General features: G+C 41.9%; 1 protein-coding gene across 9 annotated transcripts in view; it reads right to left on the bottom strand.

Moving 5' to 3' along the window:
* The window catches only part of sox5 (SRY-box transcription factor 5), a 190,726-nt gene that overhangs the window by 5,130 nt on the left and 166,809 nt on the right, over positions 1-18,787 (bottom strand). For 6 of the 9 annotated variants that reach the window (XM_088347757.1, XM_088347762.1, XM_088347765.1 and 3 more), the window contains 4 exons: positions 12,111-12,286; positions 5,843-5,945; positions 3,075-3,248; positions 178-394 (listed from right to left, as the gene is read on the bottom strand). In XM_088347757.1, the coding sequence (XP_088203883.1) occupies positions 178-394; positions 3,075-3,248; positions 5,843-5,945; positions 12,111-12,286 (670 nt within the window). The remainder of the gene's footprint in view (positions 1-177; positions 395-3,074; positions 3,249-5,842; positions 5,946-12,110; positions 12,287-18,787) is intronic. The other 3 variants (XM_088347758.1, XM_088347763.1, XM_088347764.1) reach the window with 1 other exon arrangement.

The following is an 18,787-nucleotide window of genomic DNA, read 5'->3' as shown; positions in this document are numbered from 1 at the left end:
AGACTCTGCGAGTCAAATGAAAATGCAACAAAAGCGTGCTACAAGATTGTGACACTTTATTAAAGCCTGTTTAAAGGCTACATATTCATCCCTCACACATTTCCATCTTACCAAATCTGGTCCGCGTTTGAAAAGTTTGGACACCCCTTTCTTAGAGTTTAAAATTTGTGGACTCACCCGACACTGAAGTACTGTCGCATTTCCTGCCGCCGTGAGCGCATGATGGCCTTGTACTCGCCGATGCGGAGTTTCTTGCCGTCCACCAGGCAAGTACGCTTGGGCCTGGGCTTGTACTTGTAGTCCGGGTACTTCTCCAGGTGCTGTTTGCTGAGGCGAGCCTGCTCCTCGTAGTATGGCTGTTTCTCCAGATTGGTCATGGCTTTCCAGCGAGAGCCTTAGGAAAGAGGAAGGTGGTCTTCAATGTCAAAAGTCCACATAGAAGGTCCTCTATTCACCTCGATGAGGTTGCTTTAGGGCAGAGGTCAAAGACCTATAGCTCACGAGCTAGATATGGCTCTTTTCAGGAGTACGTATGGCTCAGAGAAAAAAGTAAGGCCATGCAAATTTTCGTCTGTAGCATTTCAGTTCTGTTAAGAGAAGAGACAGGTTTGGTCCGTGCATAAATGATTCAGTGGTTCATTCCAGTATATAATCCCACAATCCCAGCAACAATTTACAGTCAAGGTGTCACACCCACAGACCCTGCGTGCATAAGCGACACATCACAAGTAACGTGAGTCTTTCGGTCAAGTATTTAAGAGAACAGTCCCAACTACAGTTTCTCTTCTTCTCTTGGGGTTGTCCATCGATTCGATGATGACCATCTTCTTTTATTTGTGAGTCTGCTGATGTTTGAACAGTCCGATCCTGGATTGTGGTCGGAGACTCAGGTAAAAGAGGATACCTGCGCAATGATGGTTTTTAAAGTGGCGTAAGGGGTGCGCTTTCCCCAACGCCACTATCTTGATTGTAAAGAAGATGGTTCCAGTGGCAAGGGAGACCCTAGACGACTGGCATCTTCCTACAACTGCAGGCGGCTAACGGGATCCAGGTCTGTAGGAAACCGCCTCAAAGCGTGCCGCCACCAGCTTTTGGGATCACTCTTAGTCTGGACTCTACCCTTCGACCTGTTCGGCTTGGGTAACCCTACCAGGAGTACGAGACTCCCGCCGACATAGCTCTAGGGGTCATGGAGACGCGCAAAGTGCCCCACCACGATAAGGTTTTGTTTCTTCTCCAGTTTACAATCAAGGTTACACACCATATAGTATGTCTCTCTCCCAAAAATATATATTTTAGGTTCCCGCCCCCTGTTCCAGATCAGACCTCAAGTACAATTTCTTTCGGTTGTAAAAAAAAAAATCCTTCTATACTCTTCGCCTGACACTTGCAACAATTCAATTGCAAACCATTTTGTAAAACAGCTAAGGGACAAACGACGATCAAGTGCATGGTACATTAAACAAGTGGCGCGCTGCCGCCTGACTTTTCCCCCAGCCCGCCGTGATGGGCCCTGACATTTTAAAGAGCTTCTAAGAGATTTTATAACACGGGAAATCTGCTTTTAATAAACCCCACCCCCCATTTCCCCCTCTCTCTCTGCAGAGGCGTTGCATCTCAGCCGTCCTTAATAACTAACAGATCGTAAGACAGACGGGACCAGCCAAGTACCGAAAGCTTTAGCCATTAAACATACAGTAGTCGAGTGCAAATTCAGAATAAATAGGAGGACCCGCGAGGCGCCCGATTACTCCCACACACACACACTTTTGGTTCTGATCTGCGGGAAGAAGTGGCGGAGACCGGAAAGACCCGTCGTCCCCTCATTAACCCCACATTTACACCAGTGGGTCCAGTTTGCAGAAGTGATTGCCACCATTGATGCCATTTTTATGATCTGGTATCACTGAACCCCCCACTTCTGCTCATTGTGTTATGTTCATAATTCATTATTAGCGTCTGAAATGATTGTCAATTGGTCCTGGCCTGTTAATTGGTGCTGGGTATTATGTATAATGGATAGGTGAAAAATTATTTCATTCATAGATATTTAAAAGCGATATACAGTATGGTTTCCTCCCACTTTTTTAAAACATGCATGTCAGGGTAATTGGCCAGTTCAAATTGTCCGTAGGTGTGAATGAGCGAGTGAGTTGTTTGTCTCTATGTGCCCTGCGACAGGCTCATTCACACCTAGGGACAATTTGACGCGGCCAATAAACCTGACATGCATGTTTTTGGAATGTGGGAGGAAACCGGGGGAGTGCCTGGAGGAAACCCACGCAAGCACGGGGATAACATGCAAACTCAACACAGGAAGGTTTGATCCCATGACCTCAGAACTGTGCCGCGGACGTGCTAACCTCTTGGCTGCTGTGCTCCCCCGAGCCTTTGTCCCATATTCAACAAATACCGAATAGCACTTTAAACCTGTCTCCCTCCCACAGTTACTTAAGGTTGTTGAGACTCAATTTGACTGTAATTTCTTTCCATAAATAATGGTTTCAAAACAAGGTGCAAGCAAAATTATTTTTTAAAATGTCACAAAATACTGCAACTGAGGATACTGAAATATTTACCTTTGGTGCAGATGGCGCTAGGCAAAGATAAGTGAGTACGTGCGCTGTGTGCTTAGCTCCCACCCCTTCCGCTTAATCAAATTGCTTAGTGTGGGGTGTTTAGAGTTTTTTATGCGGGCTTTTATCATTAACTGTCTCAACAGATAACAGAGATTGCTTATGAGCTTCCATATAAAGGATTCCTTCGCAAAGTACAGCAAAAACTGGGTCTATTTGTGTGACACCTTGACTATAAACTGTAGTTGGGACTGTGCTCTTTAAATATTAGACCGAAAAAGTCACATTACTGGTGATGTGTCGTTTATGCACGCACCAAACACTTATCAGAATTGGAAAACTATAAAACAAATTTGCTCAGTCTGAAATTATCTCTGAGCCATATGTACTCCTAAGAACAGCCATATCTGGCTCGCGAGCCATAGGATCCTGACCCCTGTTGTAAACCTAAAAAAAAAAAAAAAAAGTTTAAAAAAGGCCTTTTTATGGTCTGTTTACCAAGGATCTTGCTGATGTTGGAGTTGTGCATGTCGGGGAAAGCCTGCAGAATCTTCCTGCGCTCGTCCTTGGCCCAAACCATGAAGGCGTTCATGGGCCGTTTGATATGCGGCTCGCTACTGCCTCGTCCTCGCGCCTCGCGAAACATCCGAGAGTCGGAAACGCTCGGAGAACCTACATGGAAAAAAAAAAACATGAAAGAAAGCATTAGTGCAAAGAGTGTGATTTTTTTAGTTTATTCAGTTTCTGCGCTGTTACGCACGTTCCAAAACAACCGATGGTGCTGCTATACCCTTTACCTTTCATGTAAAAAATGCCTAAAATCCCAATCCAAGACGTGCCTAAAGTAATTGGTAAGTGCTACTTACATTGAGTAATCGGAGTTGGAACAAACAGAAATAGAAGGTTTTTTTTCTCGCTTGAATTTATTTTTGCAATTAAATGCCTACAGATGAGTGTAGCATGGGCTTTTTAGCTGAACAACAGGTGAGAAAGTAACTTGAAGTCTTACCTACTACCTTGTGAAATTTCATCACAATTTGAAAACCTAAACATTGTATCTTACACATTTTTCCAAGGGTAGGTTTAGACGTTTCCAAAAGTGGCCATTTGGACACGACTCGTATACAAAACTAAACATTTGCAAATGTGTACTTTACGATGACTATTTTTTGGACATTGTGAAAGAGCTTTTACTTCTTTTTCCAGAAGTCAATGAATGATTGTGCAATCATGAGTATATTGGAAACGTCATTGGCTAACCAATGTGTCAATCATCATTCAAATCGGTTACTACTGGCTGAAGATATTCGGAGCTAACAGGAGTTAATCTGTTTTATGAAACAGTCTTGTATGGGCTAATCCGGGATTTGGACCTGCTTTTGGCTGAGAGTAGTGTCAGACAAAAGGTCAGAGGCCTACTACCATATTGAGAATTATTTCATCATGACCAGAATTTGCGGTGGACCCAAATGCGTAACGTTTCACACAATGCTTTACCAAGGAATCGGGAAAGTCAGGGACAGAGGAAAAGACTGCGATCTGGTGCTCTCTGGACAGGTGGGACTGGAAGCCCCTGCGGCCGATGACGGATGGCGAGGCGGACAGCCAGAGCCGGAGAGCCGAGACAGGGTCATGGACGGACAAGTCGGGCAGCCGGGACGGGAGAACGAAGCGTGGCCAGAGATCTGAAGCAAGTCGGGCAGCCGGGATGGGAGACGTAGCATGGTCGGAAAACGGAACAAGTTGGGTAGCCGGGACGAGCGAAAAGCCAGGGATCAGGGATTGATACACGAACTGGAATCAGGCAGGATACGGGTAGCCGGGACAAGAGAGCGGAGCTTGTATCGTGGATCGATACAGGACACAGAATCGGGCAGGATACGGGTAGCCAGGGCAGGAGAACAGAGCTAGGATCAGGAATCGATGAAGGAAACTGAATTGGGCAGGATAAGGGTACAGGAGAACGGAGCTTGGATTGGGTATCGATACAGGAAACAGAATCGGGCAGGATACGGGTAGCTGGGACAGGAGAACGGAGCTTGGATCGGGGATCGATACAGGAAACAGAATCTAATTTGCTTTTAGGCAGTTTTTTTTTCATTTGTCAGCATTATTTTTTTATATGAAAAAAACATCTTACATAACTGGATTTACTGGATAGTCCTGGATTGAAATCCTTTATTTTTGCAGAATATTAACTCATCAGCTGACCCCCCTTGGGGACTTTTAGGTGAACTAGATAGATAGATAGATAGATAGATAGATACTTTATTCATCCCCGTAGGGAAATTCACACTTCCAGCAGTCTACCCTGTTGTTTATTAACAGATTAACATGATGCCCTAGGGGTGCTTGTAGCGGAGTGGATGACGTCACACGCCAGTCCAAAAGTTCGACATCCCTGCGGCAGATGGAAATCTTTTTCTTTGTGTCCAGGGATACACCACCTCGTGTTAGTGAGTCCGTCTCCTCTCCGATTCCCGTAGGCTTTCGTGTCTCTGTATAGCGGCGCTGAAGCCGGATAGCTAAAATAGCTCCGGGTAGCTCCGGGTGGCTACATGTTAGCGTCCAGGGTGCTAAACGTGAGCCACGTTTCCACAAAACACAGCAACTGCGCTCCCTGTGTGCTTCGATGTTTTCAACCAGCACTCGTTGGTCTTATTTGGTAGTGAGTTCACATTTACCATGATTACGGATACCGAAGCCTTATAGCGCCGCTAGCCCCGGCTCTTCTTCCACCATAGGCCCCCTCATCACGCCGGCACGAGAATTCTTCAGGGCAGGGAGTTGATTCCTCGAATAAACGCATTTTTGTGCGCTAAAACCCATGTCCATAGGATAGAAAGTCATCCAAAGTGTAGTTGCCAAACGGTAAGAAAAACACCGAAGATAGGAGCAGACAATAAAACAATAAATCACAAAAAGTGAGGGATAACGGGCAGCTGCTGGAAAAGGCAGCCGCTCGTGGAGGCGCCGCTTTGAAATCTATCATACTATCTATCTATCTAAGCTATCATAGCTTCATAGTTTTTGGGTATCTTGTTTCAGACTGATTGTGATGTTTCTGTGACAAGTACATTTTGAAATGGTCATCATATCTTGAATCCAAAGAGTTTAAGCTTTCCAATGATATGACTTATTTAAGTGACTGGTGACAAACATGTACCAGTTTGTCACCAGTCATCAACAGTCCGGTGGCCGTTAGGGGGTTAATTGTTCAACATCTGCTCGGACTCTTGATTCATTTACTGTGTTCAAACTTTTACCGTCAGAATCTCCGCTCATGGTGAAGTCCAGCAGAGCGTGACTGAATTTCTCCTCGACTTGCTGCTTCAGTTGTTGATTCAGACTCTCCAAAGCTGCCTTGTCCTGCATTACCAAGATAAAAAAAAATGCTTTTATGACATAAAAATGTTCCTGCAATCACGCTAAGTGTCCAAAAAGCATTCACGTGTTTACGACCGCTTTGGATTCCTCGCCACCTGTGAACGCCCTAGAAGAAGAACAGGAACGCTCCAGGCACCCCCTTGTGAATTCATTAGCACCAGTAGAAGCCTGTTTACTGCACATTTACATACTTAATGCGCAACGTGGCTTTGTTTTTTTTTACTTTAATTAAACGATTATGAGCTGGTCTTGTCTTCAAAAACAACCTCTCCAAAAAAGTCCCCAATTACAGATGATCCAGATGAGTGTTCTAATTGAATGCATTTTGTTTCTTTTTAGCCCAAAACAATTTCGTTATAATACTGCATCACGGTGTGGTGTGCCAGGTGTACGGCAGCAGACAGAAAAACCTTACAGAGGGTCATCAAATCAGCCCAGAAAATCATTGGCTCTTAACTGCACAGTCTGGAGGACATTGTTGACAATGTCATTGAGGACTCCTCTCACCCAGGCCACCACCTTTTGATCTACTGACTATTTTTCTTTCATTTTTTTTCCCTTTAACTATCTTTTTTCATTTTTTGTTTCTCTTTCTCTTTTCCATATATGTTTTTGTCTTCTTTTATTTCTATTTCATTTTTTCTGTTTTTCATTTAACTTTTTTTCTTTCTTTTTCTCTTTTTTGCTGAAGTTTCTTTTCAATTTTGTTTTTATTTTATTTTCCTTTATTCTTCTTCCCTTTGTCTTTCCTTTATCTCCTTTTTCTGTTTTTCCCCTTTTTCTTTACTTTCTTCGTTAATGTCCAAGCAAATACATGAAAATATAAATGGTGATTTAAAGTTATTTTAGTGTCTACGTATAAAAAATAAAAAAAATGCTCAAAATATACTTCTGAAAAAAATATGAAAATGTTTGCAGTTTGGTCACTTTCTTTTTATTTTTGCTTTTCGGCACTCATTTTAAGTTGCTCGACACAACACAGCAAAATCTAGTGTCCAATAATACACACTGTCTCTTTCATGTACTGTAAGTGCAGCCCACAGAAAATATGGATTCATTTATTATGGATTGATTTATTTTCATATTGATTCTTATCGGGATTTTTGTTTTTGTTTTGGATCTTATTTTGTGAAGCAAATTTTTCAAAAATATATTTGAGCACAGTCGAATGTTTTTATCAGAGCTTTATTTGGGGTGAGGAACCTTACTCAGCCCAACCTGAAGCAGACCATAGCTCCGACAACCCCCAAGTCAATTAAGTTTGAGAATCCAGCCTTAAAGTATTTCATTGCATATTTATCCTGGAGTGTCATATGTAATCTATTTGTAAACAATGTACACAACGTTGTAATTGCAATACAGAGCTTTCTCATTCTAATTTAAACTGTGGCCGAAGTTCAGTTTAACAGAGATGAAAAACATTTATCTCTGGTGTCATTGGCAAAAAGGATTTGTAAACATGATCTGCGTGCGATCTACCACACGCTCAGATATTGAGATTAAATCTGATGCTATGGCTTTTCATACAAGAAAGGGGGAGGTGTATGTCAACCTAGTCTGACATTAAGCCTCGGCACGGTACACGCCAAAAGTGGATTTTCACGGCAGGATAGACAAAAAGTAGCAACAAAACAAATCATTCTTTGAGTGTCACAGATGACTCTATCGTAGTTTTGGGCCGATGTCGGTGGGGCACAAAGCCAAAATTGTGTCACCCACCATACAACAACACAAACAAAAAAGTATACAATTAATATACCCATAACAAACAAAAGAAACAACTACAAAAAAGGATAAAAATAAATAACTAATATTAAAAGGTGAGGTGTTTGGACATAAAGTAGAAATTTTGTAATAGGCTTCCATATTTTCTCAAATTTATCTAATTTCATTTGAAGTCTTGCAGTGATTTTTTTTCCACAATGTACATTTACTTTAATTTGTCTCTCCAGTGCATTATGTCAGGAGGTTGTGGTTTCAACTAGGCAACTGAGATTCTTTTCTTTGCTACTGTAAGCATTACCCTTACTACACAGTTGTATTGACCAGTCAATAACTCTTCTGGCAAAATTCCTAATACATAGGTCAGTGGGTCCAACCTCAATTCCGAACCAATAATGAATTTTATTTCTGTTTGAATACTTTTCCAGAAATTTGATACCTCTGGCCAATCCCAGAAAAAGTTTGTGAAATCCCCCACCCTCCCACAGTTCCGCCAGGATAAATTGGATGTATTCTTCTATTTTGAAGTGATAGAGAGTGTATAGAAGTAACGCATTTTCACTTCCCATTCAAACATCCTCCATGTCGGACTGCTGGTTATTTTGTGTATTCTTTCAAAGGTTTCTCACAATCTTTATCATTTATCACTAATGAGCTTCCAGTTCCCTTTTTTTCCTTTACCTCCATCGCATTGTTAGTGAGATCCATTTGCGGTGCTTTATACAATTTTGAGATGACCCCCTTTATTGAGTCTCCTTTTGAGTGTTATTTTAACAATTCCCCTACCTTAGTAAGCTCCTTACATATTTTCCCCCATTCATCATGTCTCTGACGGTAATGTCTTCGTTGCAAATATTTATAAAAATAACTTTTAGACAGGGGCAGCATGGCGGCGCAGTGGTTAGCGCTTGTGCGGCACAGTTCATGTCATGGGAACCTGTCGTGGGTTCAAATCCAGCTCCAGACTTCCTGTGCGGAGTTTGTATGTTCTCCCCGTGCTTGCGTGGGTTTCCTCCGGGCACTCCGGTTTCCTCCCACGTTCCAAAAACATGCATTTCAGGTGAATTGGCCGGACCAAATTGTCCCTAGGTGTGAATGAGCGAATGAGTTGTCTGACCAAATTGTCCCTAGGTGTGAATGAGCGAATGAGTTGTCTGTCCCTGTGTGCCCTGCAATTGGCTGGCAACCAGTTCAGGGTGTCCCCTGCCCACTGCCCGGAGATGGCTGGGATGGGCTCCAGCCTCCCCCGCGACCCGAATGAGGATAAGCGGTACGGCTGATGAGATGAGATGAGAACTTTTAGACAGGTCAAATTCTTGTTGAATTTGTTAAAAAGATTTCAATACCTGTTCTTCAAAGACTTGGGTAATCAACATCAATCTTTTTTGTGACCATTTTGAAATATAACATCCATAACCTCAATTCGTTTTTTTTTTTGTAGCCCCACTTTCGGACCTTGATGTTTTTAATTTATTTTGGATTGTTGACCATGCTTTAAAAGTTCCCTTAATCCATTCATTCTGGAGTTGTTACCTATTCCATATTGCTACTGGTATGAATGGTAAGGATTCCACAGGCACATTTGGACAAGACCGCTGCTGCATGTCCACCCATATTGTATCTTTGTCTTTAGTAGTCCACAGAAGTAAGAGCTCTAATTTAAGGTGCCCAATAATAATCTCTAATGATCGGTAGATCCAAGACCCCTTTTTCTTTGGAAGCTAAAAGTGCTTTGTATTTAATTCTTGGTTTCTTATTTTGCCAAAGGATTTTTTTATAACAATTTATTCATGCTCTTTTAACATCCATTGCAGCCTTGTCATCCAGGAAGGGGGTTTACCTCATGTGCAGCCCCTTTTCAAGGTTTCTTAATTTCCTCATGCTGATGTTTTTGTGTTTTTCCTTGCCGTCTTGTAGGTTTTAGATCATGGGATGTTGTAATAACAGTCTGTAGTCTGAACAGCACTTTGAGACTCCTTGTGATTAAGGGCTGTACAAGTAAACATGACATGACTTGACTAGAAGAGGGTGATGGAGCAGGAGTTTGCTGACAAATCATTGTGGCTGTTACTTTGAATTGGGAACTGAGGGGTAGCTTTGGTTGACAGAAAATATGTTGTTCCACCACTAGGTGGCCTAAGCTTCCGTAATTCTCGGACTATAAGGTGCACTTAATGGATAAAAAAATCCAGACCTAATTTGCAAAACATTGCATACAAGGAAATCGAACCCGAGAAGTAGCAGTGAGAGTAACACATGTGACAAGGCATTAGATGGACAACTGAGGTGCCCCCTACCTAGGGCTGCACGATTTAAAAAAAACAAAAAACAAAAAAACAAAAAAAAAAACGCCTCAGTCGATTCCCGGACGCGATAAAAATCCAGGGTGATCAGCTATTTCTTGCGCTTTTCTGACTTTCCTCGGAGTCCGATTTATTAAACGAATTTATTTTCAATGTAACAACTGGTAAATCTACAAACGTGGTGTTTGTTTTGGGGGCCATTTGTGTATGCGGTGCTTGGCCGGTGTTATGCCGAGAAATGCATCCCTGCCGAGATTTGCATCCCCTGGCTAATACAACCACTTTTACCTTGTTTTATCTCACTTTTCGGGAATGTAATGGCGAACATACAACCAAAACCACTTGGTCTTGCATTTGTTGGGAATGTAATACAATTTAAACCATTCTGTCTTTGTATTTGTTGTGAATGTAATTGAACGGTAATGCGCACCGTATATAAATCACTTTTGAGCAGGTAAGATGTTTATTTTGCCTTTTTCTACTCAAATCGCTCGTATTAAAACTGTTATGCACTCTACCATAAAGCTTAGTTCAGCATAATAAGCTTTATGGTGGAGTTCTCAAAAGTGATTTATATACGGTGTGCATTACCGTCCGATTACATTCACAACAAATACAAATACGGAAAGGTTTAAGTTGTATTACAATCCCAACAAATGCAAGACGAAGTGGTTTTGGTTATATGTTCGCCAATACATTCCCGAAAAGAGATATAAAAGTGAGTTAAAACGAGGTAAAAGTGGTTATAGTAGCTAGGGGATGCAAATCTCGGCAGGGATGCATTTCTTGGCATAACACCGGCTGAAAGCTTACACCAGCCAATCACAGTTGTGCACACACGTCAAACTTTGCCTCGCTTTATTGGTTGGTGCCATTAAAACTTGCTTCCGATTGGCCGGCGATGTTAAATGTCTGCACGTGACAATTTTTGTTGGCCAAACACTCCGTCGAGTAAATAACAAAGTGGAACTATTATTCCTTGAAAAAAACTCGGTGGTTTGCGGGTACACTATCGCACTACGTCACATCGCAATATCGATTCAATTTCGCTTAATCGGCCAGCCCTAGTGCCCGCAGACCTGTTCTGAAAGTAGCTCGCCAGTAGATGGTCATTGTTATTTTCTCGTAAAAGGTTTTATTTGGCTGCAATACAGGGCCGCTATTGGGAAATGTGAAGCACACTGTAAAGCACTTTGGGAAGTCATTGACTTGAAAAGCGCTATATAAATGCAGATCATTTCATTTCATTTCATATTTAGATGTTAAGTGAGTGGGTTTTCAATCTAGAAATGCATATATAACTTGATACCCTTTGAGTTATTGGTAACAAAAAGTAACTCTCTGATTGAACAAGGTTGGAGACCCCAGCGTAAAAACTGTCACTCTAATTCTTCAACAAATCATAGCGTGGAGAAAACAGAAAGACTTTCAACAATATACTATACTAGCTCTTTTTTATACGCACATGTATAAAACCGAAAGGTAAAGGACACACAGGTGAAGAAATGGAGACAGTTTAACTTTTTAACCTAACAGAATGCACTATGCAAATCACATACATGAAAATCTTTCACCTTTCGAAGTAAGTCTCAGGTTCAATTCCCATTGGACACAATGTTATGCAACTTTGTTCAGTGGCATTTATTAATTCTTTGCATTAATGCATTACTGTAGTTCTACATCGAGATTTGGTTTAAGTTCTCCAAGAATTAATTTCATCATATCACTCACGTCTACTCATACGTGATTGGGATTTAATAGATATAGATCATGTCTATCCAATACTTTAAATTCAAATCGGTAGATACCTATTTAATTAGTTTAATTTATTTTCTTCAGTTGGGCTTTTATGATCAATTTTCAGATTTTTTTAATAGTTAGTCCTAAACTTACAAATGTGATTCAATGTACGACAACTTTAATTTTATAGTTAAAACATATTTTTTTATTAAATTTTTTTAGTTTAAAAATAAACTAATATCTTTAAAGTTAAAGTACAGTTACAGTATGTATGTGTGGTGCACACAAACCTGTTAGCATAGTACAGTATTTCCAGAGATTTGGGTAAGGCTGTTGATTTCTAAGAATGCTCACAACTCGAACATTTCTTTCTTTGATTTACCTTGTCGGAACGTCCGTTGTTGAGTCCAAGGCTGCTGACGGCCGCCACCTTGGCATCAAGGACCTGTTGCTCCCGCTTGAGATGCTCCTTCATCTGGCGAGCCTCGGCAAACACTTTAGTTACAGCCTCGTGCTCAGTCATGTAAGCACCCGAGGACAGTGACGACAGCAAGTCTGCTGAGACGCAACCAGAGAAAATAGACCATTGAACTTGAATTCACCAATAGTTGACCCCTTAACGTTCCTGTAAAAAATACAAAAAATCCCAATCTAAGACGTAAACGAAGTAAATTAAATGTTGATCTTAAACCGTTTGGAGAATATGGACGGTTGAATTTCTTTTTCTTGCAATCAAATGTCTGGAGATGAAGGCAGCACGAGCATCTTGAAGCCTTACTAAGTGCCTTGTCAAATTTGATGCAAAACTGAAGAACTAAACATTTTATTTTACACATTTTTTTTAATAGTAGATCTAGGCGTTTACAAAAGTGTCCATTTGGAGACAACCAGTTCACAGCCCTAAAAACTGCATTTTTGTATTTTACTTTGGCCAATATTTAAAAATCATGAAAGAGTTGTAAATGTTTGACGTCTCATTCTAAAATACAATCTATGATTGTGCACACTTTTCGTAATACTCAAGCGTAAAAACGGATACTGTGTTTCACATACGCATGTTAATTTTCGGCAGAAAATGTACTAAAGTCATTTCTGATCATTATTTACCTACATTTGAGGTGCTGGCTAAATGTTGTTAAAGAAACTAAAAAATCTAGCAGCCGCAATATCTGCACTAATACCGTTTCTGAGCTCTCTGATCTTCTTTCAGGGGTAGATGCGTCGTTTCCTTTATATAAAGGCTTTATTGACTCACTCGTGAATGAGTTTAATGCTACTCTGGCTAGTGTCCTGGATTTCGTGGGGCCCCTACGGCTTAAATTGCGACCCAAAAAAAACGCACGCCTTGGTTTATTGATAAAACTAGATCGCTTAAACAAGAATGCAGGAAATCTGAACGAAATTGGCGTGCAACCAACCTTGAGGTTTCCCGTCAAACCTGGTGTGACAGCTTATTAAAGTATAAAGAAGACCTCTGCAAAATCAGCCTATTTTTTGAAGGTGATTGCGGCACAAAAGAATATCCCCAAAATCCTTTTCGACACTGTAGCATCGCTAACGAGGCAACAGATTATTCCAGATAGTTCAGCCCATGACTTTATTGTCTTCTTTAATAAGAAAATTCAATGAATACAGGAAGATATTTCTTAAGACCGTGTAAATATGTCACAAATCAAAGGTCTGAAAATTATAGATTCATGACATGCTGGCTGTCCATGGATTTTTTTTCACGATTTAGTGATCTGTCACTTGATAATCTTACACAGGTGGTGAATACGGCCAAACCGACTACTTGTCTGTTTGACCCGCTTCCGGGTATGCTGATTAAAAATCTTTTTGGGGTCTTTGGACCTTCAGTTCTAAATATTATAAACATATCACTCTCCTTGTGTGTTGGTGCAGCTGATTTTAAGTCTGCTTTTATGAAACATACACTTAGATGACCCAACCTTGGTCCAGAAAGCTTATGTAATTATAGACCTATGTCAAACCTACCGTTTCTTTAAAAAGTACTTGAAAAAGTTGTGGCAGAGCAGCTGAATGATTTTACGATTTGAGATGAGTCAGCGGACCAGCGTCTGACCTGAAGCATGTCAACGCCTGCAACGACCAACCGGCAGAGATGGTAAGCTGCGTCGTTGCTGTTGTGGATTTTTTGAACTACTTTACAGGCTTGAGGCGTCATTGCTGTCATGCACTTTCCGGACAAATTTAAACATGTTACCTAGTCTTCTCTTTTATTGATATTTACTATGTTTGTGTACTGTGACCCGATGCTAAATCTATTCCACCCTGGTCATCCTGGAAGGGGGATTACCACTTGTGAGGCCCCTTCTCAAGGTTTCTTTTTTCCTCACGCTGAGGTTTTGAGTTTTTCCTTGCCCGCATGTTGGTTTAAGATCAGGCGATGGTGTCATTGTAATCCTGTGCAATCCTTTGAGATATTTTTGTGATTAAGGGCTATACAAATAAATGTGACTGACTGACTGATTAACAGCTATACAAATAAACATGACTTGACTTGACTTTTATCTGTCGGCATTATTGTGTGTTTTGATGTAAACATTTGACACGGTTGGATTTACTGCACTGTCCGGAGCATACTTTCTGGGAATTGTGTTACGAGAAGAAATTGTCAGCGCTTTTAGGTGTTTTCATAGTTTTTGTTTTAGACTGATCGTGATGTTTCTGTGATGTATATATTATGAAATGTTCATCATATCTTGTATCGCAAGAGTTTGAGATTTCCAATGATATGAGTCATGACGTATTGCAGTGACTGGTGACATCGTGAAGACACAACTTTGTTTGCCATCAGCTAGTGGGCCATGGGAAGGTTATGGGTAAAGCAAAGGATAGGAACTATTATGGCTCAAAGAGCAATGAAAGCAAAAAAAAACAAAAACATTTTTTAGAGCCAAACCGTATATTTTAAGACCGAATACAACAAAACCACCAGACTTGCACTCCGAACAAAAGCTAATACTTACATTTTATTTCACTATATAAATACCTATGATGCCAGAGCCTGTGTCCCATACTAGCAAATATAGAGCTAAAACTATGTCTCCCTCCAGCAGTTACGTAGGCTCGTTTTGACCGGCATTTCAATTTTTGTCTGAAATAATGGTTTTCAAAACAAGGTGTGAGTTATGTAACAACCTGAGTCCAAACTGTAGTTATAATTGCGCCCTATATACATTGGACAGAACTGGGTGGCCACACAAGTGCTTTTCATTTTAGGCAAAAATAACGTAAAAAAAAGAGCCGACATACATGATACATATCATTTTAGTCAGGCCAAAATGACACGCTTCAGTGGCCTATACCGAAAAAATGTGCGCTCTGCTAGGCCGTTTTTTCAGCAAGATACAGGGATATTGGGATAAGGTATAATGAATCACGGCCATAAACAATGCATTTCATTTTGTAAAGTGGGTTATGCTGGCCGCTGCTCGCTGCAATATGAGATTGGGCATTACAGATCACAGCAGCGCGAGAGCAGATCAGTTTTGGCAGGCATAAAGTTGTGAAACGCGATAGTTTATTATTATTTATTATAGTGACTTTAACTTCAATTTAAATGCAATTCCTTTGCAGTTGTACTTTTGATGCCTATTGAATTTTTTATAATTCACAGCTTCAACTGGGCTTTGAACTGCTGACATATCTCTTTACATATCTCTTAATGTATTTTGAACTGTGACGAACAGTATCTGTAAATAGCGAGTCATGAAATTCAAAGTAGAGGGTGTGGTTAAATTGGATTAAAATGATAAAAGTTCGTTCCATTGAATTCTATATCTATCTACATCTAAATAGCAAAGCCGTATACCCCTAATAGGATGTTTCTTGAGTAAATAACACACTCACATTCACTCAACATTCTTTCCACTTCGCTCTTCCCAACCTGACACCGAACATTAAGCGCACAGCACAACAAAGGGCGAGTTGCTGTGCCATACAACATTTCATCTGCAAAGAAGACCATTGAATATGAATGGGAAAATTTAAATATTTATTGTTTAGTTGTCTGTGAAATGTAAGTTCTTCACCACAAAAATAATGCCTACATTGGCACGAATCTTTGCTACATGTTGGAGTTGGAACAAAGTATATTGGACATAATGTGTGAGAGCTTTTTGAACACAGAGGTTTCGGACATTGTTCCAACATTCACTTTTTAAAATTTTGAATGAAAAGAACATAATTCCCATTTACTGTCTTTGTGTTTGTGTTAAGGGGGAGGCGGCAGGAATTTCTTTGGCAGAATAAATCTTGTCTTTAGCCATGAGGTAAAAACATTAGCATACACTTGAGGAGGAGGGGAAATGAATGTGAGTCAGAATGCACCCAAACCTGGCATGGCTTCAAGCTGCCTCCATTTATACCTGCTTTCAGACTTTGGCATGTGCAAATGTGCATTCATGTAAAGAAAAAAGTGTAATTACACTTCCCACACAATCTGAGGGCAGCTAGGTAACCCTACAAAGTTCCTTCTAGCATGAGCTAGCAGCTAACAAAGCCCCGCCACTGGCTTATAGGGCCTTTATCTGTGCTAAGCCGCCCTCACTAATGCCATCTCGGGCCAGATTACCAGCTTCAGATTGGTAATGACAGCGGCGTGAACTCTTTTAGAAGTCAGCAAAAATCTGGATGTGAAAGGGGGCAAAAGAAGAAAGTGGCAGTCAATTTTAATCTTCATAAAAAGACGGGAGGATGCTGTTCTTTAGCACGTCTGTGACAGTGATGCCACCACACAGACAAAAACCAGAGGAGGGGGAGGGGATTTTATTTCAACACACACACATTGTCTTTTTAAATCCCTCTGACAGCCCAATAAACACTTTAGACCGCAAAAAAATAAAAATAAAATAAAACTGGGCAGGCACAAAAGCGGTTGATGTTGACGCGGTGTGTATATCAAGTGCAGTCCAGTTAAGTGCATCGTTTTTGGAAAAAGAGCGAGACTTAAATTGCAGACTGCAATTACTTTTTTTATCTGATTGAAGGTAGTAATCAGTATTAGAGTACTGTATTTATATTTTTTCATTTTAGTCATGTTGCAACGAACATCACATTACATAATGAACAAATCAGTTTGAAGAAAAAAAGGGATGACCACAAAAATTGAATGAATGGTCTGCATTTATATAGTGCATTTCAGTCAATGAAGACCTCCCAAAGCACTTCACAATGTGCTTAACGCTTACCCATTCACACACACTCACAAACTGTTAGCAGCGTCAGCTATGCAATCGGGGGCATTAGGAATTTAATGTCTCGTCCGAGGAGACTTCGATATACAACACAGAGGGGATCGAACCTGCGACCTCTCGATCCCAACCTCCCGAGCTACTGCCGCCCCATATTGGCATGCATTGTTGGAGTCGTAACAGAGAAATTTTAAATTCCTGGGGCTAACAGTGACTGAAGACCTGGAAAACCACAACAGCACCTTTAAGCGCTCAGTGCTACGACCACTCGGGAGTGTTTATTAGCAACGGACTGCTATGTCAACAAGACCCAGCGGCCTACAAAGCAGCGAAGCAGAGTGGCAAGACAGCGGCGTGACCGCCGGACGAGGAAGCGAGGTTGTCGGGCCGGGCTAACAGCTAGGCTGAAAGCTAAACCCTGCAAAACGCCTCTCCCATCCATTTTCCTCTCCAATGTTCGCTCTCTGGACAATAAACTGGACCATTTAACAACTGGAAGTGGCATCGAATTGTGAGATGACGAACTGCTGCTGTCAGGCAGGACGGAATGAAAACTGAGATCACTTGCACTCGTTTCTTGGTTTTTATTGGAAGGAAGGAATGACAAGACGTGAATCTTCGATCCGTTGTTTGACGGATTGTCGAGACTTGACAGGCGTAGTCGTCGTGTTGTTGGTCGGGCTGGAGAAGAAGGGCGTCGTTGTGTTCGGAAGAGAGATCAGGAGTCAGGCGGGCAGGGCAGGTCGTAGGCAAATTCGGAAACGGGTCGGCAACGGAGATCAAGTAGAAAATCAGGAGGCAGGCAAAGAGTCGGAGGTACGGGCTTTCTGAGCAGATGGCAACAGATCGCATAGTACAATCGGATAAAAGTGTTACCGGAAGCTGGGGATTTAAATGTACAGGGTGCGCCAATCAGCTGTCCTGGCTGTTGGCGCCAAATCCTGAACACAGGTGTTTCCAATCCGGGTGATTGTGACAGAACCCCCCCTCAAGGGACGGCTCCAGAAGTCCCCAGAAAAAAGGAAAAAAAAAATCCAACAGGCAAGAGTAATCCAACAGGCAAAAGTATAATCCGACATGCAGGAACATAATTCGACAGGCTGGCCAGTTAGAACTCCTCTGAGCAGACCGATGCTCCATCGTCGTCTTCAGGCAGCGTAGTCAAAGATGGACCCGGCGGAGATGTAGTCATTGGCCGGACACCCCTAGGACGACCTCGGCGGGGAGCAGGTTGATCTGGATACTGGCGGTGGAACATGGAGATGAGCGAGCGATCCAGGATCTGCCAGGTGGGGATCCAGGATCGTTCCTCCGGGCCATATCCCTCCCAGTCCACGAGATATTGGAGACCACGTCCTCTACGACGAGAGCGGAGCAGACGTCGCACGGTGAAGATTGGGTCACCATCCAGGAAGCGACGGACAGGAAACCTCTTCCTCTTGGTTGGAGAACAAGGGTGGCTGGTAGCCATAGACGCACTGGAAGGGAGACATGCCAGTGGAGGAGCAGACAAGGGAGTTGTGGGCGTATTCCACCCATACCAGCTGTTGCGCCCAGGAAAGAGGCTCACGGGAAACAAGGCAGCGGAGAGCCGTCTCCAGTTCTTGATTGAGGCGTTCAGACTGTCCATTAGATTGCGGATGGAACCCGGACGAGAGACTGACCGAGGCCCCCAGGAGACGGCAGAACTCTTTCCAAAATACTGAGGCAAATTGGGGACCTCGGTCTGAAACAATGTCTTTTGGGATTCCATGGAGGCGGAAGACATTCAGCTGGACCACCTGCGCCGTCTCTTTGGCGGACGGAAGTTTGGGCAAGGCCACGAAGTGGACCATTTTGCTGA

This window comes from Urocampus carinirostris, chromosome 11 (assembly GCF_059441175.1).
Source record: "Urocampus carinirostris isolate Australia breed hairy pipefish chromosome 11, RoL_Ucar_1.0, whole genome shotgun sequence".
In the NCBI taxonomy this organism is placed as follows: Eukaryota; Metazoa; Chordata; class Actinopteri; order Syngnathiformes; family Syngnathidae; genus Urocampus; species Urocampus carinirostris.
This window is presented reverse-complemented; position numbering and strand designations above follow the sequence as displayed.